Source organism: Loxodonta africana, chromosome 24 (assembly GCF_030014295.1).
Source record: "Loxodonta africana isolate mLoxAfr1 chromosome 24, mLoxAfr1.hap2, whole genome shotgun sequence".
Classification (NCBI taxonomy): domain Eukaryota; kingdom Metazoa; phylum Chordata; class Mammalia; order Proboscidea; family Elephantidae; genus Loxodonta; species Loxodonta africana.
The window spans coordinates 37,727,915-37,752,348 of record NC_087365.1 but is presented as its reverse complement, the minus strand read 5'-3'; the positions used below and the strand labels follow the sequence as shown (position 1 = coordinate 37,752,348).

The 24,434-nt window shown below is 41.1% G+C and overlaps 1 protein-coding gene across 5 annotated transcripts in view; it reads right to left on the bottom strand.

The window, feature by feature from the left end:
- RALGAPB (Ral GTPase activating protein non-catalytic subunit beta) overlaps window positions 1–23,351 on the bottom strand; it is a 94,683-nt gene extending 71,332 nt beyond the window's left edge. For 2 of the 5 annotated variants that reach the window (XR_010319280.1, XM_064276077.1), the window contains exons 1-3: window positions 23,154–23,351; window positions 6,035–6,250; window positions 2,782–2,984 (exon numbers count right to left, since the gene is read on the bottom strand). Coding sequence is in view for 4 of the 5 variants with exons in the window: in XM_064276077.1 (XP_064132147.1) it covers window positions 2,782–2,984; window positions 6,035–6,220 (389 nt within the window). In the remaining variant the exon portion in view is untranslated. Of the gene's footprint in view, window positions 1–2,781; window positions 2,985–6,034; window positions 6,251–18,790; window positions 18,895–23,153 lie in introns of all 5 variants that reach the window. The other 3 variants (XM_010591675.3, XM_003411712.4, XM_064276076.1) reach the window with 3 other exon arrangements.
- Window positions 23,352–24,434: the final 1,083 nt, after the last annotated feature.

Sequence of the window (24,434 nt, the reverse complement as noted above, 5' to 3'; positions counted from 1 at the left end):
TGGTCTCGATGCAGCTCCCTAACAGTGTCAGCAGACGGGGTTAGACATGCCATTTCAGTTTAAAGCTACATCTTCCCCATTATACAGTACGGCACTCGGGGATTTCGATCTACCACTCCTAGGAGAAAGTGGAGAGCCCTGGTGGAAAGCAGACGCTAGAATGCAGGCTTCAGCTCCGGATTTTCTATGTCTGAAGTGAGCCTGGCATACAGCAGAGAGTACACAATAGGTTTCTGCTGAATGAATGAGTACCCACAGCCACTCCTGCTGCTCACGCTGAAGCAGGATGGCCTTTGTGTTCTTCTATAACCTTTTTAAAACACACTTTAACAAGAATTCTGCATGTGATGTCATGGTGCTCCCTGTCCCTCTGAAACTAATACCTGCTACAGAAGAACCTACAAACTCAATGGACAGGGTCCCAGAATTGATGAGGTGTGTAGATTGCCTCAGAAATGAGCTCTTGTTGCTGCTGCTCTACTAAAAAAAGGCAACTTAACCCAAAACGGGGGTTTCAAAGGTTCCCAAGATACCCTAGAACAACAGTTTTAAAACTCTCTGTAGTCTGCAGGACCTTTTTTTTCCCAAGGGAAAATTAATCTATAAAAAAGATGAAAGTATTGTGGCTAGGGTTGAAAAGGACAATCAAAGTCCAAGCTCCAGCCCTTATCCCCACTTTCCAAGAGGACCACCTGAGAATTACAAGCAACAAGCATTCAATTCATACTTAAGATACTACCAGTACTGCACCAGGTACTGCGGAAGCCCAAAATACATGCAACCCAGCCCCTGCCCCCACGTTGGCTAGATGGGGAAACAAGACACACACATTTTAAAAGATAAGCAATAAAACAGTGGAGAAATACAGGAAGTACCACACAGGGTCAGAGAAAGTGTGATCACTAAGGGCCTGAGTGGTCAGGCAAAGGCATCTCCTTCTTGTTGTTGTTGTGAGATGCCCTCGAGTTGCCCCCAACTCATGGCGACCCCATGTGTTACACAGAAGAACTCTGCTCCATAGGGTTTTCTTGGCTATAATCTTTTTAAAAATATATACATATACAAGTTTATTTCAATTTAATTCAATGAATAATTTCCCTTGAAGTGATCTTTTTTTCTTGAGCACCACTAATAATGCACATTTCTCGTGCTTGACTATAATCTTTACAAAAGCAGATCACCAGGCCTTTCTTTTTCAGTGCCACTGGGTGGGTTACAAACCATTTGCGATACCCAGAGACCTAGTAAGGTTTCTCCTTGTCAGGTAGAATTTAAGATGAACCAACAAGAGTAAGTATATGGACAGCTAAGAGAGGGAGAGGAGGAGGAGGAAAAAGACAAAAGGGTAGATGATGATTGGGAAGAACTTAAAGAAGATTTACGGGAATGTTCGTAAGTCTGGCTAAAGCGTGGGGCACATGCAGAATTAGCAGCAGATATATATATATTTTTAATCTGGTCAGTGGAAAAGAGGAAAACCTTCAAAGGGTTGGACTGACACGGTGGCTGCAACAACAGGCTCATGCGTAACAACGATTGTGAGCATGGCACAGGACCGGGCAGTGTTTTGTTCTGTGGTACACAGGGTCGCTATGAGTCGGAACCAACTTGACTGCACCTAACAACAATCTGGTTAGGATAGGAGCCCCAGTGACACTGTGCTTAAGCACTCGGCTGCTAATGGAAAGGTCAGTGGCTTGAACCCACCAGCCACTCTGCAGGAGAAAGATGTGGCAATCTGCTCCCATAAAGGTCACAGCCTTGGAAACCCTATGGGGCAGTTCTACTCTGTCCTATAGGGTTCCTAGGTGCAAGAATTGACTGGATGGCAATTGGTTTGGTTTTGGTTTAATATGGTTAGGGGTCAGATTACAGCAAGTATTTCATGTGAGGTAAGAATCTTGCAGTTGAGATTATTTTTTTTAATTTAGAATTCCCATAATAATCTTCCTTCTAAATTTAAAAAGCTAAACTTTACAGAGCTGGTTTCTGGGTGATTCAAAGTCCCTCACAGTTTGACAGACTAAAACCTCAAACCAGAATTTTTCCAAAAGGAGACAAGCCCCACTGGACCTTTCACAAACATAAAACATAGTTGAAAACAGATTTTTCTTATGGGAAATCCTCACGAATGGGTAGAAACCTAGTGCTTCCTTCTGTATTCTTTTTTATAGTTTCCCAAATTCTTTACAATGACATATAATTATTTTAGAATCAGAAAAACAATATTTTAAGCACAAGTAGGCAGATATCCTATATCATGATGTTTAAGGCCTGTGCCTCTAAAGATGGGAAAAAAATCAGTAACAAACTTTACCATGTATCTTTTGGCCTCCTACAAATTTGTCCGTAATAATTTCTAGTCTGTTCATTTCAGTATTTTCATTCTCTCATAGAAAAGGTTCAAGGTAGAAGGCTTAGTTGCCTTTAGCTTAAGTGGAGATATGAATTATGACAAGTATTTTTTTTTTTTAGTGGAAGGGAAAATGGTCACAGCTATCAGATCTTAAAAGCGAAACCAAAATCTTTTAAAATGAACATACACCTGATAAAAATTCCTAGTAAGGTAAACATTATGTAAGCCCATCTCTCTTATCTCTTATTAATACACTGTTTAATTGGATGATTAAGTAATGAAAGTCACTGTTTAAAGGACTAACAATGAAATCAGCTCCTATAATATAAAGCTGATGAATATTTTATTATCATCTTAGTAAAAAAAAAAAAAAAATTTTTTTTTTTTTTTTTTTTTTAACAGGCAGATATTCAAGTATAGTTTACCTCGGAACAAAGAGATTTTGCAGATGTTTTAGTATACTTTGGACATATAAATCAGGCTCTTTAACAACTGGCAATGGAATAGAATCTTTCGGCAACACTAAAGCCATAATCCAGTCTGTATACACATCAACACAATATTTTACAGTCTCTCCATCCAGTGGAAGGGTCAGGCCATAGCAAATTACTTCCATGGTCCATTTCACCTAAACAAACGAAAATATACATACAGAATTATCATGTATCTCCTTCTGTATCTCAGTGGACTTATTTAAAATGTTAACCTCTTTTATTGCTAAAAATCTCTAGATTGACAATATATTCATCTCAACGTATACATCAGATTTATTCTAGTGAATGCACTTTCCATATTATCAAACATTTCTTAAGCAAAAGATTTAAGAAGAAAATTACTTATTTTTAAATATCAAGCATATTAGATATTAGATATTATCCTTTGCTCTGCGAAATAAAAAGTATAAGGCATACTGATTTTCATAGAGATTAGAGAAGCAGAAATGGAAAATTTTAACTTTTTAAAATTTTAGACTTATCCCCCACTTAATCTGCATACACATGTGTGTCACTAGGAAATCATATACATAAATTCAAACACATCCCATCTCCAGATTATGCAATGTTAACAAATGATAGGGAGGGAGCTGAACTGTTCAACTCTTCTTTTGTCTCTGCCGAGGAAAACAGTATTTAGAATGGAAAGGAAGGAAGAAACACAGATGAGAGGGAACTAAAGCTGGGTAAGATCTTAACAGGGCGCTTAGCTGTATGAGATGGGTTCCCGCCTTCTGACCAGTGTGAACCACATCCTAGGGGCTAAGGGAATTTGCCTGAAGGGACTGCCGAATCACAGCCTGCAGTCACGAAGAATAGGTAAGATGCTGTGAGGAAGGGGAAATACCCCAAATTTGCAGTAAAGAATTAAAGTATATTCCAGATAAAACTCTGGGACAAATTACTAAGCAGAAAATCAGTGAGCACTTATAAAAGAGAATCACTGAGAACCAACATGCTCAAAAGGAACAAGTCATGCCAGAAGAGCTTCCTTCCGTTATTAATAGCGTTAATGTCAGGACACAGCCCTGGTGATGTACTGGTTAAGAGCGCAGCTGCTAACCAAAAGGTCAGCAGTTCAAATCTACCAGCCGCTCCTTGGAAACCCTATAGGGCAGTTCTACTCTGTCCTACACAATCACTACGAGTTGGAACCGACTCCACGGCAACAGGTTTGAGTATCGGGACAGCTGATAATTATATTATGTTTGCAGTTTATGAAGCATTTTTATGACAATTATCTAACCATCACAATAACCCTGTGTGAGAAGGGGTGCTACCCTTACTTTATAGATTAAAAAAAAAAAAAAAACTTAGCAGATTAAGTAATTTGTCTCAAATCACTAGTTTATAAACAGTGGAGCTAAAAACTTGAACCATGGTCTTCCAACTATAAATTTGAAGCTATTCCTCACTATGCCATTAACAGCCTTCCCTTGCAAAGAGGGAACTGGGCTTTAGCAAGAAGAAATTTGGTCAGATGCAGGGTGTCCTTGTGGACAAGGTGGAGACATATGGCACAAACGGTGGTAGAATGACTGGATTTATAACTCGCTGAAAAACCATATGAGAGAAATAACAGTGGATTAATGCATCAAGATATTTTAGACGAAGGTACCCAGTGGCATGCCAAAGGCCATGCCAAGATTCTGACTTAGGAAAAAAGAAAAGAAAAACAGATTATATGCTGACCATTTGTAGATACCACAAAGCTAAAAAGGATGACTAACTTGTTGGATAGTAAATCAGGATTCAAAAAGACTTCAACAACTTAAAATCAAAGTTGAATCTAGCAAGATAAAATACATGTATCAAATTTTTCATGCTCAAAAACAACTGCAAAGGCTAAGAGTAGAAAAATACACGGTTTAATAGCAATAAATGTTAAAAGAAAAAAAAGACTATAATAACATGGGGAAGCTATGACAAACTGGGGCGGGGGGGCAGAACTTTTAAAAGAAGCTGCAGGTTCCTAGTTATCAGATTTTTAAAAGACAAAAGAGATGTTCACTGATACAAGCACACAATAGTTTAACTGTGTAATTCCAGAGGATACTGGACTCAAGGATTGTTCTCTCATATCCTTTTGAGGGTCAGAAAGGAGAATAAACACGGGATATGCCAGAGCACCTCTATCTGCTCAGGTGCCTCTCTTTCTAGGAGAAAAAGGCAAGGGACTACAGATATACCTAGAGGAAAGTGTGCCAGAACCATGCTGGTCGCAGGGGTAAGTCTCAGCTAAGGTACTCTGAAGAGAGAAAAATGCTCCTCAGGATGACGGGGCTTCGCCCTTCAGCAATCCACGGTCTAGGGAAGATAAATAAACTGCCTCTAGAGAGCCAAACTTTAGTCTTACATCTACATCTAATCTCTCCTTCATGAGAAACCAAAAACTTAAAAAAAAAAAAAACTAGGATCTGAAAAATAGAGTACAAGTTTTGGTAAATCTGAAGCCTGAGGGCTGCAGGAGTTTCCTCAAGCACACGGGACAAAATTCTAATCCTGTCTCTTAGCCAGCCCTCTTGCTAGCAAGCTCCTATACTCTTTCTCAGGGCCTGTCCATCCACGACTTCCCACTGGCAACTTAACTGCAGCTCAGTTCCCTGAACCCAAGAGCAAAGGACCAGCTCTACCAAGTCACTCCAAGAACCCCTCGTCTGGAGGGCAGCAGACACAACCTCAATTCAAATCACCTGGCCTCAACCAGAAGGGTTTGTCTGCTTTGCTGCACTCTTAAACCTGGAAGCTAGGTAAGAACAGGCAGTGATGGGTACACGAGAGATCTCCAGCTCAGCACATTATGTGTAGTCTGAAAACGTGACACAAGATAGGCCTTCAATCAGGGGCCATTCAGGGGTAAGAATGAGGACCTCCCAAACATACTTCTGAATGGGAATCAGAACACTGAGCCTAGAGCGCACCCTTAGGGCAAAGGGCCCAACATGTGAGCTCTCGGGCAGAGAACTGAGCCTGGGTAGGGGAAGTCCCACCAGCAAAATGGTACAACCTAGTCCTTATTATCCCCACAAACTCTGAGCCCCAACCTTCAAGCAAAATGAGGCAAAAAAATGAGGCATCACATTGCAATCAGCAAAATATGCACAAGAGGAAGTCAACGTTAAATAAACTCTTCAGTAACAAATTTGTATTTTCATATAACAAAATTAAATGAAGAAACACTTACTTCTTTGTCAGTTTTTAACAAACACTCACTACCAGCTGCTGACGGGGTCCCTAAGGCCTGCCCAAGAGGACGGACCACTGCGTTTGCCACCTCTCGTCCAACGCTCTCGGGATAGCTGTGCAGCACACTGGTGTGGCCCTGATCATTCTGAATCACCAAATGCAGTGACCTCCACTCAGAGTACATTGTGCCACTAAAATACTATCCAAATGGCACCTGAAAAGACAAAACAATTATATGTCAAAATATACCGCTATAAATTAATAAAAATAAGTAAAACTTATTTTCACTCTTACGTGGCAAGATAAAGAAATCTTCAAACATACTTGAAGACTGAGGAGCAAACATATCTAAATGTTTTGGGAATGTCCCAAAATAGCCTCATGATAAGATTAGTAGGAAGGCAGGCCCCTGGGAAGGAGGTGTCCGAGCACCTCCCCAAAAGAATCCTCGGAGGCCCTGGAGCAGAGCTGGGGCAGATGGCCACTGTACAGGGGAATAAAATGATCAGATTTAGGATACTCGTAGTGCTCAGATTTCTCAGCCAACAGTGTGAGTACCTATTACATGCAGTGGCGCTCCAACTTCCAGTAGTGGAACACACGAATGTCAGTTCTTTAGAAAACACGTTAAGAGCTACCACTTACTAAGCATTTACTACATGCTACCCATTCACAGTCTTCAAAACAACCCTCAGTATTAAGTAATGTTATCCCTATTCCACATATGAAGAAACTGGGGAATAGAGAGGTTTGCTTCTTACCTGAGGTTCCAACACTATAACAGGATAGAGCTGGGTTTTGAACCCAGATCTGCTGGGTTCCATGGTCCAACCATGCTCTTAACCATGGCATGTACTACCTCTCTCTATGCTATACATTTTCCATAAAGTATCTAAGTCTGCCATACAAACGGAGAATTTTAGCTGCAGCAAACATATCTGCAGGAATGCAATGTAATTATTACAACCGCAAAAACCATACCCTTGGAGAGAATCAAGAATGGTTCACCCCTTCCAATTCAATTTTGTTAACTTCCATTTTCTAGTTGTTCATTGGTTCTGAAATCTGTTAGCCCAGCCAGCAAAGTTTAAGCAGAGTACATGGGTACAATTCATCTTAATATGAAGAAAGTTCTATCCTTTAAGTTAATTTTTCTTCAAACTGGAAAGAGACTAGCATTGTTTAATATTATCCTAGAACACCTTTTTTCTAGCTCACCAAACACCAGTGTTTTTTGAGAGCAGATGGCATTTGAGAATCACGGGCCTACTGAATGAAGATCAAACTCCTTAGCATGAAAGTCAGCCAAACTAATTTTCTTTCTTCTTTCCTTCCAGAGGAAATCCTTTCCTCCCTTCTCCCCTCTACCCTCCATCCTATCTTGATCCTATTCAACCTTCAAAGTATTCTGGGCTCAGGCCACTGAAAGGGAATCTTCTGGTCTCCTCCTCTTCTGGACTAAGAGGGAAATGGGAACCTCGGCGGGATGTATCAGCAGTAAGCCAAAGCACAGGGAAAAGGGCAGGATCCAACAAGGTAGCTAGAATTCGAAGGAAGGGTAGATGCGACTAACTATTAAAAGGTGACTCAGTTTCCTCAGGATTTATAAGGAATTCCCCCAAGGAGGTCCTGGTGTCCCCCTGAAAAAAGCACTTCCAAACATGGAAGTGGGAAAAAGAGAAAGCTCTGAGAGGGAGTCATCTTCATCAGAAGACAACTTCTCACACATTTTTTCTTGGCCTTTTTTATTAACATACACACACACATCACAGATAGCATACTAACAGTATATATAAGTACAAACTATACATACTCTCTTACATAAGTATAGTTTTTCACACTTTTCATTCTTTATTTAGCTTTATTCTCAGTCCAGATTAATTCACTTCCCTGGATAGATAATCCAAGTTAACAATCTAATGTCTCCTCCTGTATTTTGCTCCACCTTAACTCAATTACATTAAAATAATTAATACACATGCATAGCTGGGATTATGTTTCATAACAATGAGATATGACACACACTTTTCTATATCTTAATTTTTCCCATTCAACAATACCTCATGAATATCCTTGCAATACAATTGATACAATGAACTCTTTTTAATGGACATGTAACATCCCATTGCATGTATGTAGCGTAATTTATTGAACCATCTCCTAATGATGGGCATTTACTTCATTTTCTATTTTTTGTCACAAGAAAACGATGCAATAAGCATCCTCGTTCATATATCCTTAAACAGTGGCCCTTTCATTTCTATGGAATAAGTTCTCAAAAGTGAAATTTTTGGCTCAAAGGGCATATGTATTTTTAATGTTAATAGGTTTTGTCAGATTGCTTCCCCAACCCCCCCCCCCAAAAAAAAACTGTAATTCCCATTCACATTAGGAATGAATGAGAACCCTTCCCTCTCATCCTCTCCTGCTGCCAGGAATAAATAGGCATTATTTATTTGCCAATTTGATGGGTGTAAAGTGAAATTTCATTCTTCTAGCCAAATGTTTATCTTTATTTATAGCTTCTGTGTTTTGAGTTTTGGCCAGAAGACTTTTCCCTTACCTCTTCTATCAGTGTTTTGCAAACCGTGGGTCATGGAAAACATTTAATGATTAATGCTTTTGTTGTTAATGATTTACGATAAATAGGATATATAATGCATTGTTTTTTGGTGGATTATACCAATTATTTCGTTTCAGTGGCTTTATAACATATTTTGATAACATGGAAAGAAAACCCCCTCCACTTCCACCTAATCAAAAAAAACAGAACTCTGCTAGGATTCTAAATGAAATTGCTCACATCACCTTTCTGGCCTCATCTTCTATTTCCACTATTCTAGGCATACCCCACACTATGACCGCGAAGAACTACTGCTGATCGCTCAAACCCAGTAAGTTCTTCCATCCTATGTCACTGCTCATGTTCCTCCTACTGACTGAAATGCCATCCCCGCCCCTCCTTGATTCACATTATGAAGTACTCATCCCTCAAGGCCCAGCTCAAGTCTCCCTGGTGAGACTTTTCTTGACTCTTCAAACCACCCCTTCTCCCCAGCACTAAGTGCCTGTCACAGGTTGTTCATATCAAACTTCACATTAGATTATTTGTTAGCTGTGTGCCCCATGAGAGTATCAGTCTTTTTTGAGTGGGAACCTAACCTCCTGAATCTTTGAATACTCACTAATAGCGTGTACTACATAAATGTTTCAGAATGTCAACGTTCACCAATGTGGAAGTCAGAAGGTGTTCCCTTTATCCCACGGACATATGTCCAAAATGTCATATGTCACATACAAATAAAAACAGAAGTGTCCATTTGTTTTAGGCTAGCTATTAGCAAAACAGAAACCCCAGTGGCGTAGTGGTTAAGTGCTGTGGCTGCTAACCAAAGGGTCAGCAGTTTGAATCCGCCAGGCGCTCCCTGGAAACTCTATGGGGCAGTTCTACTCTGTCCTATAGGGTTGCTATGAGTCGGAATTGACTCGATGGCACTGGGTTTGGTTTTTTGGGTTTTATTAGCAAAACAAGGAGCCCTGGTAGCAAAGTGGTTAAGCACTCGGCTGCTAAGCAAAAGGTCAGCAGTTTGAACCCACCAGCAGCTCCGTGGAAATAAAGACCTGGTGATCTGCTCCATGTAAAGATTTACAGCCTAGGAAATGCTATGTGGCAGCTCTAGTGTCACATGGAATCATCTATGAGTCAAAACAGACTCAAGAGCACACAACATTAGCAAAATGTAGTTGGATGGTTTCCAAATATTAAAGAAATAAAAAGAAAAGCATCCATTTCCAACAATATATTATTGGAGTAAAAAAATTTTTTTTACGAAGGCAAAAACAAGACAAGCTAGCTCTCAAACTCCATTGTACACATAAGAATCATCTAAGAGCTCTGACTGAAAATGCAGATTCCTAAACCCCTAAACCCCATCCCCAGAAATCTCAATTCTGTAGGTCTGGGGTGGGGTCTGCGAACCTACATTTTTAAGAAACAGTTACCACCCCTCCCAATTCTGAAGACTGGAATATAATTCTTTAAAAATATACTATGAAAGAAGGGCAGAGCCAAGATGGCGGAATAGGCAGACGCTTCCTGTGAGCCCTCTTACAACAAAGACCCGAAAAAACAAGCAAAACGAGTATATTTATGACAAACTAGGAGCCCTGAACACCAAAGGCAAAGTTAGAAAATGAACTGAGTGGCATGGGGAGGAAGACACAGTTCAGAAGTAGAGAGGAGTTACTGGACCTGAATCACTGGGAGCCCGTAGGCACCAATCCCAGGAGCGGCTGCAGTGGGCTGAAAATAGCCTTCAGAAGCAGTTTCCTCAGACAGAAGCAGCCAGCCACACAAGCCTACTCACACCTCCGGAACCAGAGAAGGGCGCTCTCAGCAAAAGCTAAGTACTTGCATATACTTTACCATGCCCCGCTCCCCCCCCCCCCCCCCGGCCTCCAAGCCGACTGCAGTGGCTGTTGATTTCCCTGGGCCTGAGATGGGCCTTTGTCCAGAGCCTAGAGCCATCCTCCCGACCTTGGAGAAGGAATAAATCTGCAATTTGGGGAAAAGATAATTTGCCAGCTCCACTAACCTGGGGAGCTCAGGACAGAAGCGGCTCCACGACAGACAGCAATCAGAAATTCAGAAGATTAGCAATAAAATTACAGAATTACACAACTCAACAGAAAGTCAGAGGAGCAGAATTGAGCAAGTAGAAGGCAGAATTGGTGAACTTGAAGATAAAGCACTTGGCACCAATATATTTGAGGGAAAATCAGATAAAAGAATTAAAAAAAAAAAGAAACCATAAGAATCATGTGGGACTCTATCAAGAGACATAACCTACAAGTGACTGGAGTACTAGAACAGGGAGGGATAAGAGAAAATACAGAGAGAACTGTTGGAGATTTGTTGGCAGAAAACTTCCCCGATATCGTGAAAGATGAGAAGATATCTATTCAAGATGCTCATCGAAATCCATATAAGGTAGATTTTAAAAGAACGTCACCAAGTCATATTACAATCAAACTTGCCAAAACCAAACACAGAATTTTAAGAGCAGCTAGGGATAAATGAAAAGTAACCTACAAAGGAGAGTCAATAAGAATAAGCTCGGACTACTTGGCAGAAACCATGCAGGCAAGAAGGCGATCGGATGACTCACATAAAGAATTGAAGGGAAAAAACTGCCAGCCAAGAATCATATATCCAAGAAAACTGTCTTTCAAATATGAAGGTGAAATCAGGACATTTCCAGATAAACAGAGGCTTAGGGAATTCATAAAAATCAAACTAAACCTAGAAAAAATACTAAGGGAGTTCTTTAGTTAGAAAATCAATAATATCAGGTATCAACCCAATACTAGAACACTGGACAGAGCAATCGGATGTCAACCCAGACAGAGAAATCACAAAAATAAATCAAGATAAAAAAACGCTCAAAACAGGGAAACAGCGATGTTATTATGTAAAAGAAGACAACATTAAAACAATAAAGAGGACTACAAAATGTAGTCATAGATCTTTCATATGGAGAGGAACACAAGGCGATATAAAGAAATAAAAGCTAGGTTTAAATTTAGAAAAATACGGGTAAATATTAAGGCAACCACAAAGGAGACAAACTATTCTACACATCAAGATAAAATAAAAGAAAAAAACAGACACTCAGCAGAAACTACAATGAGATACCATCTCACTCCAACAAGGCTGGCATTAATCCAAAAAACACAAAATAATAAATGTTGGAGAGGTTGTGGAGAGACTGGAACACTTACACGCTCCTGGTGGGAATGTAAAATGGTACTACCACTTTGGAAATCGACTTGACACATCCTTAAAAAGCTAGAAATAGAACTACCATACACTCCAGCAATCCCACTCCTTGGAGAGAGGCTCCTAGAGAAATAAGAGCCTTTACACGAACAGATATATGCACACCCATGTTCACTGCAGCACTGTTTACAACAGCAAAAAGACAGAAGCAACCAGGTGCCCATCAATGGATGAGTGGATAAAGAAATTATGGCATATTCACACAATGGAATACTATGCATTGATAAAGAACAGTGATCAATCTGTGAAACATTTCATAACATGGAGGAATCTGGAAGGCATTATGCTGAGTGAAATTAGTCAGCTGCAAAAGGACAAATATCGTATAAGATCACTATTATAAGAACTCGAGAAATAGTTTAAACAGAGAAAAAAATATTCTTTGATGGTTACGAGATGGGGGACAGAGGGCGGGAGGGAGAGGGGTATTTACTTATTACATAGTAGATAAGAACTATTTTAGGTGAAGGGAAAGACAACACACAGTACACAGTACAGGAGAGGTCAGCACAACTGGACTAAACCAAAAGCAAAGAAGTTTCCTGAATAAACTGAATGCTTTGAATGGCAGCGTAGCAGGGGCAGGGGTTTGGGGACCATGGTTTCAGGGGACATCTAAGTCAACTGGTATAATAAAATCTGTTACGAAAACATTCTGCATCCCACTTTGGAGAGTGGCGTCTGGGGTCTTAAACACTAACAAGCAGTCATCTTAGATGCATCAATTGGTCTCAACCCACCTGGAGTAAAGGAGAATGAAGAACATCAAGACCCAAAGTAATTACGCGCCCAAGGGACAGAAAGGGCCACATAAACCAGAGACTACATCAGCCTGAGACCAGAAGAACTAGATGGTGCCTGGCTACAACCGATGACTACCCTGACAGGGAACACAACAGAGAACCCCTGAGGGAGCAGGAGAGCAGTGGGATGCAGACCCCAGATTCTCATAAAAAGAACAGATTGAAATGCCTGACTGTGACTAGAAGCACCCTGGTGGTCATGGTCCCCAGACCTTCTGTTAGCCCAAGACACGAACCATTTCCAAAGCTAACTCTTCAGACAGGGATTGGACTAGACAATGGGACAGAAAATGATACTGGTAAAGAATGAGCTTCTTGGATCAAGTATGTTGGGATCTCCTGTCTGGAGGGGAGATGACAGGGCAGAGGGGGTCAGAAGCTGGCTGAATGGACACGAAAAGAGAAAGTGGAAGGAAGAAGTGTGCTATCTCCTTAGGCGGCGAGCAATTAGAAGTAAAATGCAAGGTGTACATAAATTTTTGTATGAGAGACTGACTTGATTTGTAAACTTTCACTTAAAGCACAACAAAAATTAAAAAAAAAAAGAGGCCAAAAAAAAAAAAAATTTATATATACTATGAAAGACCAATCAAAAAAGGTTTAATAACTCTTAAATCATTCTTAAAAACTTTTGTCATTGGATTAAACATAAGAAAATACTTTAAAAAAATGCAAAAAGGCATAGAAAGGATACAACAAAAAAGTTGAACTAAAATATTAAAATATATGTAATAGAAAAAACATGCTAAATTTTAACAAAGTGTACATGCTACACTTAAAACAAACCATGCTACATTTTAACAAAGAAACAAAAAACATTAAGATAAAGAAGTACATTATAATTACAAGCAACATTAAATAAGACAATAAAGAGAAAAACATTGGAAGTACAAAGATGTCAAAGAAACACAAAAGAAAGCAAGTGAGGTATTATTTTGTACCTACTGAACTAGCAAAACAAGTAATAAAAATTCAACTCTGATTAGTATTTAAGGCCAAGTTGACACAATCAAGTGCCTAGGGCAATGATTTTCAATAGAAAAGAACTGCCTCCTAGGGGACATTTTGGAAACATTAAGTTTGTGTTTGGTAACACACTGATTGGGGCGGGCTATTGGTATTTAGGCAGGGTCAGGAATTTCAGACATCCTGCAATGCAAGAGACAGTCCTGCACAATGGAACAACTATGCTACACTTCACATGACTTTGGGATGTCTGCCAAAAAATCATTCTGTTGTTAACTGTCTGAGCCTAGAAATCTAACTGTCCAAGCTAGAAGTCTAGGTTTAACTGTCTAAGCCTAGAAATCCAAATCTAACTTACATGAAAATACAAAATATTTTGTGCTACTTTAAGTACATTGAATTTTCCAGTGATGCAATTATCATGTAAACTGAAAATGGACTACACTTCATTTTGTTTATAATTTTATCAATGCAAGAATCGTTCACAATGACATCACCAATGGGCACACCACTTGTGATATCTGAGCTGCGAATGCTAATACATTGCTATCAGGAACACTATCACATACTTATTTAGCCCTTATTTCAAAATGTCAAATATAAAAACTATCATATATTGTCTTACTTCTCAATTTATAAGTAGACACAAAGGTGTCATTACATTCTCTAGTATAGTTGTGCCCAAGCACTTTTTATTGGGAGGATAGTAATTTATATTTTTCATTTGATATGGTTAAACCAAACCAAACCCATTGCTGTCAAGTCGGTTCTGAGTCATAGCGACCCTAAGGACAGAGTAGAACTGTCCCATAGGGTTTCCAAGGAGCACCTGGTGAATTTGAACTGCTGCCCTTTTGGTTAGCAGCCGAACTCTTAACCACTATGCCATCTTGATATGGTTAGGGCGTTTCATTTTTTTTTTTTTTAATTCTGTGTATTGTTGGGTGACATATTAATTTCATTTCTGAAAAAAAAAAAAAAAACCATACCCACTGCTGTTGACTAGTATTAGTGGATATGGTTAGGGTGTTTCATTGATTTTAAACTGTGTATTGTTAGCCTATATTATACATTAATCTCATTTCTAATACATTATATAACTTGACAATACACAGAATTAAAAAAAAAATTAATGAAATGTTCTAACTACATCTAATGAAGAACAAATTACTATCCTTCCAATAAAAAGTGTTCAGGCACAACTATACTAGAGGATATAATGAAACAGCCAAATGTTTGTGTCTACTTATAAGTCGAGAGGTATGTTCATAGGGTCGCTATGAGTCAGAACCAACTCAGTGGCACCTAACAACAACAAATTTCATTTCAGAATAATAAGGTGGTCATTACCAAGTACTCGCTATTTGAAAATGGAGAAAGGAGAACCACTTGGTCTAGGAACCAAACACACAACAAGCAGTGAAGCAGGCAGGGTCAGAACTGTGGCAAACTATAGAATATAGGCTCTGTTTAAAGGGTGCAGCCACTACTCAGCTCTAGCTATGACCTTGAAGAAATTTAGACCCAGTATTGCTAAGTAATCTGATTTTTCAACAAAAGGAGAAATTTTGGATATTTCAGTGAAGTCTCTTTAGTCTTTAAATGTTGGCAATTAATTTAAGTTTAAAAAAAAAAAAAACTCCACAAATGTGAGCTAAAAAGAACCCATCTGTGGGCCAATTTACGCCTCTGATGAAAGATAAATGCATAGGCTGGCTTTGGTAACTGAACTAGCAAGATCCTTGTGGAGGAGGGGAGTGACGCATAAACTACAGACGAGCTCCTGCTGCCCTGGGAAGTCACATCACTCACCTCTACTGTGTGTGTTGGGGTGTGGGGGGGGTGTGGAGGGGAGCGGATTATAACCCAGCTGTTGTTGTTGTTAGGTGCCCTGAGTTGGTTCCAACTCACAGCAACCCTACAGGACAGAGTAGAACTGCCCCCACTGGGTATCCTAGATGGGCTGGTTGATTTGAACTGCCGACCTTTTTGTTTAGCAGCCGAGCTCTTAACCATCTAGACCACCAAGTCCTACAACTTCATTTTGTTTCATTTTTGTTGCTGTTGGGGAAAAAAAGGGTGAGGGCAGAGTGTGATGTAACAGGTGGGGTTAGTTCCAGTTTTGTCAGTGGCCAGCCTACTCTTAAATACACAAATACGAACCTCCTCTTGTTGTTGCCCTTAGGCTAGTCAACCTAACAAATGCAGAGATCTCAGAAAACGTCACTGCTTTCAGAAGCCAGAACTGCTGCACAGCCTAGACCCTCCTGGGCCAGAATGTCCTTATCTCCATCAACCACTCAGTATAGCACCATGCTTCCACTGCTGTGCCTTGATTGCCTACCATCCCATTTGCCTTGTCTGTAGCTCCACTGTATCCATAAATTGGCATACGTGTACGGCACTTCAGGCTGACATGGCATTTCTCTACCTAGTCACCCAAGGACAGCATGAATGTTGTGCCAATACATTGCAGGAGACACAGTAACATCAGGTGACTTGACCCAAAAATACCACTTAATTTATCCTTATAAAACAATTCAATAGAAAAACGTACAAAATGTTCACTGTAGTATTGCACATAAGACGGGGAAAAACCCCAAACCCAGTGCTGTTGAGTCGATCCCGATTCATAGCGACCCTATAGGACAGAGTAGAACTGTCCCATAAGTGGGCATGATTTGGAACTGTCCATCAATAATGGAATGGCTTCAGTAATTCGGGCAAATTAACTCCGTGTACTATCACGCTTTTTTTTACTATCACGCAGCCATTAAACACTGAGATTACACAAAAGCATAATATGTATGAGAGTATCTAAGAGGCAGGGCTCTGGAACTAGACTTCCTAGATTCAAATCCCAGCTTCACCACCTGCAAGCTATGTAACCTTGCAAAAGTTACTTTACCTCTGTGCCTGAGCATCCTCACCCGTAAAATGGGCATAAGAGTGCCTACTTCAGTGTTCTGGTGAACAGAGAATCAATATATATATGAAGTTGGGGCATACCGTAGCACAGTAAGCAATTAATAAACTAACTGGAAAGAACACAAGTCATGATTACAACTAGGGAAACATATTGGTGGCTAAAGATTAAAGGATCACAGAAAAATGCAAGCAGTTTTAACTGAGTGGTAGAACTGTTATTACAACGTGATATAATAAGTTTTTATTAATAAATCTTTGTGTCGCAGAATTGATAAGTGTATGTTACCTTTCTGACTATACATATGAATATTCAGACACTGGCAGGAACTACCAAGCTGACTTATTCAAGAGTTATGATGCATCTACTATGTACGATGCATGGTATTAAGCCCATGAAGAAGACAGATCAACGGGACTTAGTTCCTGTTTTCAATGAGTTTATTGTTTAATTGGGTATGTGAGACTTGTACATAAATAACTATAATTTAAGGTAGAATGTTAAAGTGCTAAATGGCATAAAAGAGCTACAGGCAAGATGCTGTGGAAGTTCAGAGGGGAAAGGTTACTTTTGTCTGAAAGATGGTCTGAGGCGTAAAACAATAGGGTAAGATCAGGGAAGACTTTATAATTATAGAGTACAGAGCATATCACTTGGGCAGGAAGGAAGGTGAGAATTTTGACAAAGACAATAAAACTGAGTAAATAAGAGCAAGAGGAAGAAAATAAAAATACATAAGAAGGGCACTTCCTTCAGGTGCTTAACAGCACTAGAAACTAGAAACCCAGAGTGGCAGGAGAGAAGGCTATATGTAGAAGGTGGTAAGTCTTCAAAGATAAGCAGTGACCAATTTAAGGCCTTTGAATGCAAGGATGGGAGGTTTGTAATTTTCAGTAAAACTGAGGGCAGGTAATGAGAGAAAGTTTAACTAGCACAGGAAAGATACAACAAGAACTAAATTTCTGATAAAGTAATTTGATGAAGTGTCTCAGACAGGCTGAAGGGGCAGTAGAACAGCAACCTCCAGTAGGGCTAATATATTGTATGGGGGGAGGAGTGGAAACTACAGTAAGAGATGAAGACATATAACTGAAGTCAAACGATTAAGGGCTTTGGTTGCTATGCTAAGGATCCTATGTGTCTCCTCTCCTACGACACTCTGTATGCTCTCAATCTGTTAGCAGAAAAGCCTTCAATGCTTAGGAAACCCTGGTGTCATAGTGGTTAAGTTCTACAGGGGCTAACCTGAAGATCAGCAGTTCAAATCCACCAGGCACTCCTTGGAAACTCTATGGGGCAGTTCTACTCTGTCCTATAGGGTCACTATGAGCCGCAATCGACTTGACAGCAACAGGGTTTTTTTTTTTTTTCTCTTCTGATGCTTAAGAAGTAAGTTTGGTGGAAGGAAGAAAAGGAGGACAGCACTCCCCTACAGATCCCTGACTTTTCTCCCAACTCTACATGTACCCACTTTCTAGGTATCCTCACCAGGGGATCCTATTATCAGGAGATTGGGTACTGGCTGACAGCTTTTGGCTTGTAAAGGCATCATCGCAAAGTAACATGCGCGTTTAGTCTAAATGACAAATTACCGAGATGATCAATACAGTGGTGGATGCTACAGTCCTATGACCACATCCTGACACTTAATTACATCAATTGATTCAACCAACATATATTACATGCCTTCTATGCACCAAGCACAGGGAATACAACAGAGAATAAAACATCATTCCTGTTCCCAAGGAGGTGAAAGTCTAATTAAAGACAACAATCTTTATAAACTTCATAAAGTAAAACTAGACATTGGTTATTTCATTCAACAAACATTAAACACTATGTATCTGGCACTGTCCTACGATTTAGGTATACAGAGAGAAACAGGATACAATGGCCGCCCAAAAGAAGGTTTTACAGTGAGAAGAACAAATCAATTCTGGCACCACAGTACAGTAATATTCAATATAACTGACGTGATGATTTATGAAGGTGCAAAATGCAACAGAAAATCACTGGAGATCTTATTTGATAACAATATACCTTCGTATACTTGATCATTTTCAAAGAGCTTTCACGTATTAACTCATTTTGTTCCATTAATAAGCCTAGAAGGTTAAATAAGACAGATGTCACTAGCCACATTTTCCAGGTAAGGAAACGAAGTAAGGCTATGCTCAAAATCACATCAGGTAACAGCAGAGCTGGGACAAGAAACTCTACCTCTTGCCTCGAAGTTCAATGCTCTTTCCTTTTCTCCTGACTCCATACTTCAAAATGTGACCTCGGACAAGTCACTTGACATTTCTATGTCATAGTTTCCTCATCTGTAAAACAGAGAGAATACCTGCAGTGCCTTATCTAAAGTGAGTTGGGAGAAGAATTAAATAAAGCAACATAAGTCAACATACTTTGAGATGTACAAATGAAAGGTACACATTACAAAACATACCTGTTTCTCTTAGGAAAAATAAGGTACAAGGTACCAAAACACTGAATAAATAAATGAACCATGCTGGATTTTAAGGCACACAGGTGCACTCAAGGTCATCCATGTAAGTTTATGACTAATAAAGGCAAAAGGACCACAGTTCATATTTCTCTTGTAATCCCACTGACCTCACAAGACAAATATCAAGTTTGGCAAAAAAGGAATGTATTTTGATCCTAGCTGTTAGGGATCCTATCAAACACCTGAATTACAGTAAAGAAAAGACAAGTTCTGCCTGCTTTCCTCCCCCAAAGGCGGAAACAGGTGATTTTTGCTAGCCTACTCAAAGAAAATTTAAATATCCTACCTGCCCCCCACCAGTTCAGCCACAGTTCTCATTTTTTACACCTTTAGATCTTCTCTGTCCAATACGGTAGCCATAGCCACAGGTTACTACTACAATTAAAATGAAAAGTTCAGTTCCTCAGTTACACTAGTCACATTTCAACTGCTCAAGAGCCACGTGTGCTAGTGGCTACCGTATCGGACAGCAGATACAAAACAGTTCTATCATTGCAGATAATTCTACTGGACAGAGCTGCCTTAGAGCTTGTACTTTTATTACAACCCCGACTAGAATATGGACCCCTTAAGGGCAGAAGCTGTGTCTTATTTATCTTCATATCCCCAATTTACATAACAAAACACATGTTACATACCAAGCACTCACTACGTATTTAATTGACTATGTCAAACATAACAGACTACCATGTTTGTCCACTTCCCCTCATCCCCAATATATGCACACAAACCAAAAAACATGACATCCTCTCGCATGAGGTGGGTAGAGGATGGGGACACTGCATCCTGCGGAAGGATGCCTCCTTTCTAGTCCTGGATGTGCTAGAAGCTAACTATGTAGTCTTAGGCAAATCACCCACTTTCTTCATCTTGCACCAAAGGAAATCATGTACCCTGTCTAAAAGGCCTTTGCACACACATGCACAGGAACACACTTGCTAACACTGATGGGTAACCTCAAATTGACCAGGATCCATTTCTAGGTATCCAGGTATCATAATGAGAGTCACTTCTGGTCTTTAACTGAGCATGTGTTATTTTCACCTTTACTTTGGGGGTCGACTGGAGACTTTTATATCTCACTTTTACAGATTGAGTTTCTTCCATGTGCCCAGGCCAGAAGTGGATACTCTGTCCGTATCTCATCAGAGAAACAGGGGCAAGTTCCTTGAGTATCTAAATTTAACATGCATTGTTCCATCAGTTTCTACAGTAGCCTCAGCCTAAAAATTGAGCAAAACAGTACAAAACTGAACCAAAAAATTCTTTCTATACCAACCCTTACACTGTAAGGAATTCATTATATGAAATGTGTATTTTATTCGGTCCACATACTCATCATATTTAACTGCTATAGAAAAATCTTTATTGTCCAAAAACCTCTTCATAATGACCTTGATACACATATACACACAAACACACACCCTTTTACAAACCTTACATAGTTTTAAGCCCACCCAAGAACAAATACAGTCTGAATTATTGGCCCACGTTCCTTCAAAACTTGTAAATATTTTGGGCATGGCAATTCAGACATTCTGCAAATAAGTACATACTAAGTCTATCAATTCCCTGACATCACGTTTTAATCTTCATTAAGTACTTTTTACGCCATCTCTCTTGGTGAATACATGAACTCTCATCAATAGCAATTCCATCTGCTAGTATTTACGAAGTGCCAACAGGGCAACAGCACTCAGTGGATGACAACTAAATGCTTTTTGGACAATGAAGGTGTGTTAGGGATGGAATTGTGTCCCCCAAAAATATGTGTTGTAATTCCTAACCTCTATATGCCTATGGTTATAATTCCATTTGGGAACTGGTTGTCTTTATTATGTTAATAAGACGGGATTAGTGTAGGGTGTGTCTTGAGTCAATCTCTTTGGCGATTAAACAAGCAAGTGGGCAAGCAAAGATGGGGAAAGAGAGATGCCAAGCCACATGAAAATTACCCAGGAGCAGAAGCTCAAAAGAGACAAGGACCTTCCTCCAGGGCTAAAAGAGAGAAAGCCTTCCCCTAGAGCCGGCACCCTGAATTCGGACTTCTAGCCTCTTAAGCTGTAAGAAAATTAATTTCTTTGTTAAAGACACCCACTTGTGATATTTCTGTTATGGCAGCACTAGATAACTAAGACAAGACAGAGAACATATACAGAGCCATAAGGGCAATCAAGACTCCACACTATTGAACAGCACTTTAAACATAACTCTCTCACGCAGCACACTAGCCACAACAGTGATTACAAGGTCCTCCTTTGTATAATCGACTCGAGTGCACTGGGTACTGGGTTTTTCATATGTATAATTCAGTCAGCCTCTTTTCTGTATTATTTTAAGTAATAATCAAAGAGCAGTGCTAGCAAACAAACAGGACAAAGCACTAAAAGAATGCATACTGTGATAAGATTAGACACTAAAACTCAAGCAATGCTGACTGCACATGGTTAGTTCTACACAGTGCCTTGCCAGTGGTAAGAACTCCGTAGCTTGTTCAACTGCTGGATGGATAAATAAATTAATGGACCTAACTAGACTATTTCTGACAAACAGAACAAAACACTATAGGCTAAGAACTGCTAAAGACCTTTGATAAAAATGGAAATAGAGAACAAAATTGTTTGCAGCATGAAGCCCACCTACTCAAATATTCCAGTCAGTAATAACTGTGAGTCTGTATGTCAACACAGAGATGAATAAGACATGGTCCCTGCTCTCAAGCTGCTCATAATCTAGTAGAAGGGATAGAATGCAGAAAAATAACCAATAAGTCCCAATATGATAGTGCTAAAGAGCAGCTAGGAAAGACCCAAGGTGGGTGGGGGTGAAGGACAGAGGCATCTTGAAGGGAATGTCGGAAGTTATGCAGCCAGAGAAGGGAAGAAAAGGATAGGTATGTGTATGAAAGGGAAGGGAGAAAGCATGCAGGATGATTCAAGTACAGAAACAGCATTTGCAAAGAAACCCCAGACACTATACCCATGAGTACTGTATATTCGGGAAAATCACAAACCAACAGTTTTCCATAACATGTATACACTTTATAGGGCCAGTTGTCTCAGAATTCCTGCAGAGAAAGTTACTCCCACCCCCAACAGTCCTTCACAAGATACATGGGTGGGCCTAATGAAAAGATCTCCTTAGGTGGAACCTGCATTTTTAGCAAGCTCCCAGGTGATTCTCCTGCAGTTAAGCTGGAGCAACAGCAACCAGGTCTTTTGAGATGCAGAATTACCCAGTGCAGTGGTTCCTAAACATTGCTGCACACTTGAATCGCATGGGAATCTTTAAAAAAAAAAAAAAATACTGCTGTCTAGCCTCCATCGGCTAGACATTCTGATTTCATTGGTCTGCTATACGACCTGGGCATCGGGATAAAAGTTTCCCAGGTGACTCCAGTGTGCAGCAAAGTTGGGGAGCCACTGACCTAATTGTTAAGAATTTGGACTGCGGAGTCTAACTGCCTCGGTTCAAATTACCAGCTATGTGACCTTGGGCAAGTAAATCACTTAACCATTCGGGGCCTCCAATGTCTTATTCGTAAAGTGGGGACAATAATCCTATCTCAGAGGGTTGCTGTGAAGTTGGATGTAGCGAACGTAAGGGCCTGGCACAATGCCTGGCATACAGAGTGAGCGCTTAATAAGTGTTAGCTGTTTAGTCTCCTCACTGACTCTTCCTCATCGGAGCGCCACTGTGCAATGGGCAGCATCGTCCCCACAGGGCGGCAGCAACTCGCCAACCTTTCTGCTGGACCAAAATTCTTCGCAGGAGTTTTCTCGCTCCGCTCCAGGCCCGCCCCCCTCCCCCCGGGCGGCCCGGCGAGAGCTACGCCCGGCCTAGGCTGCTCCCTCGGGTTCGACCAGGTTTGCACAGACCCGACAGAAGCCCCCAACTCCAGAGCCAAGCTCCCTCCGCCCCCTGCGGGTCCCCGAGAAAATGGGGGGTTGCGCTTCCGAAGGCGGGGCCCCTGGAGCACCCAGGGCCGAGAAACAAGCCTCGGCAGTCCTAGTACCGCCGGGAGGAGACATGAGGGAAGGATCCGGCCGTGGCGGGGCCGGCCCCCCCGGTTACCTGAGGCGACGAGCGGGGCCCGCATCGCTGGGGCGGGCGCCGCCGCCGCTGGCCGCACTCGGCCTTCCGCCTCACGCGACCCGCGCCATGGGGCGGGCGCTTTCGCCGCCCCGGCCGTCCGTCCGTCCTCAGGCGGTCGGTCAGTCCGCCAGTCAGCAAGTGTCGGAGGGCGCCCGGGGACGACGAAGGCCGGTCGGGCCGGCAGGCTGGGCTCTGCTCTGGCAACTTCCGACTGCCAGAGGCGGCGGCGTCAAATAACTCCCCAAGCCGAGTGGGCCTCTGCGCGTGCGCAGCGCAGCCGATCAGCGACTTCTGCAGGTTCGAAGTGGTGGAGTCAAATAATTCCCGAGACACGGAGCCGGAAGCTGCGCGTGAGCAGCTATCCCAGATTGCCGCGCGGGTACCATTCCCTTCTCCCTTTCCGGATCAAGTGGAGCGAAAGGAGTGAAGTGACGGATGCACCTGACTAATCGCAATACAGCCGGGAGGTGCGCCACCTGCGTCCTCTTGAATCTAAAAACAAGCCAGAAGCCACCTGTTTTCAGTGCGGGCGGGGCAAAGGATTTCTGTGCAAGATTCTGGCTCCCACCCCGATTCTGGGAATGTCTCACATTCCACCATTACAGTACTCCTCATTTGAAATGTCCTTTACTTGCCGTCCCCTCATTACACGGCCACAGTATTAATTATGAGCAGTGTTCTAGGCCAAACCAGGTGTGGATCACAAAGATGAATCACGGAGCCCCTCATTAAAGACATCAGTTTGATATAGGAGATAAGACATTAGTAATAATAACAGCAAGAGATACCAGTTTGAGCACCTACGATGCATCAGACATCTTGTAAACGGTACCACTTTCAATAGCTGGGCTTCAGCTTCAAAAGAGAAAATAATAACAGAGAGGTACAACTCAAATGCCTTGGGAATGTAAAGGAGGAAACTTGGGTTGATGGAGAAGAGGAGGAGGGATAGTGGAATTCTTCACGGAGGACTTGGCCTTGAGACTGACCTTGGACATTCGAAGAGGAAGGAGATAGGTTGTTGAAATAAAACAAAAACAACAAAAAAACTGTTGCTGTCGAGTGGATTTGGACTCATAGCGACCCTATAGGACAGAGTAGAACTGCCCCTAGGGTTTCCAAGGAGCACCTGATGGATTTGAACTGCTGACCTTTTGGTTAGCACCCAAGCTTTATAACCACAATGCCACCAGGGTTTCCATAGGTTTGTGAGTAGTGCTGTTGCCTGAAGAAAAAAAAAAGACGGGGAAGCAAAGAGGA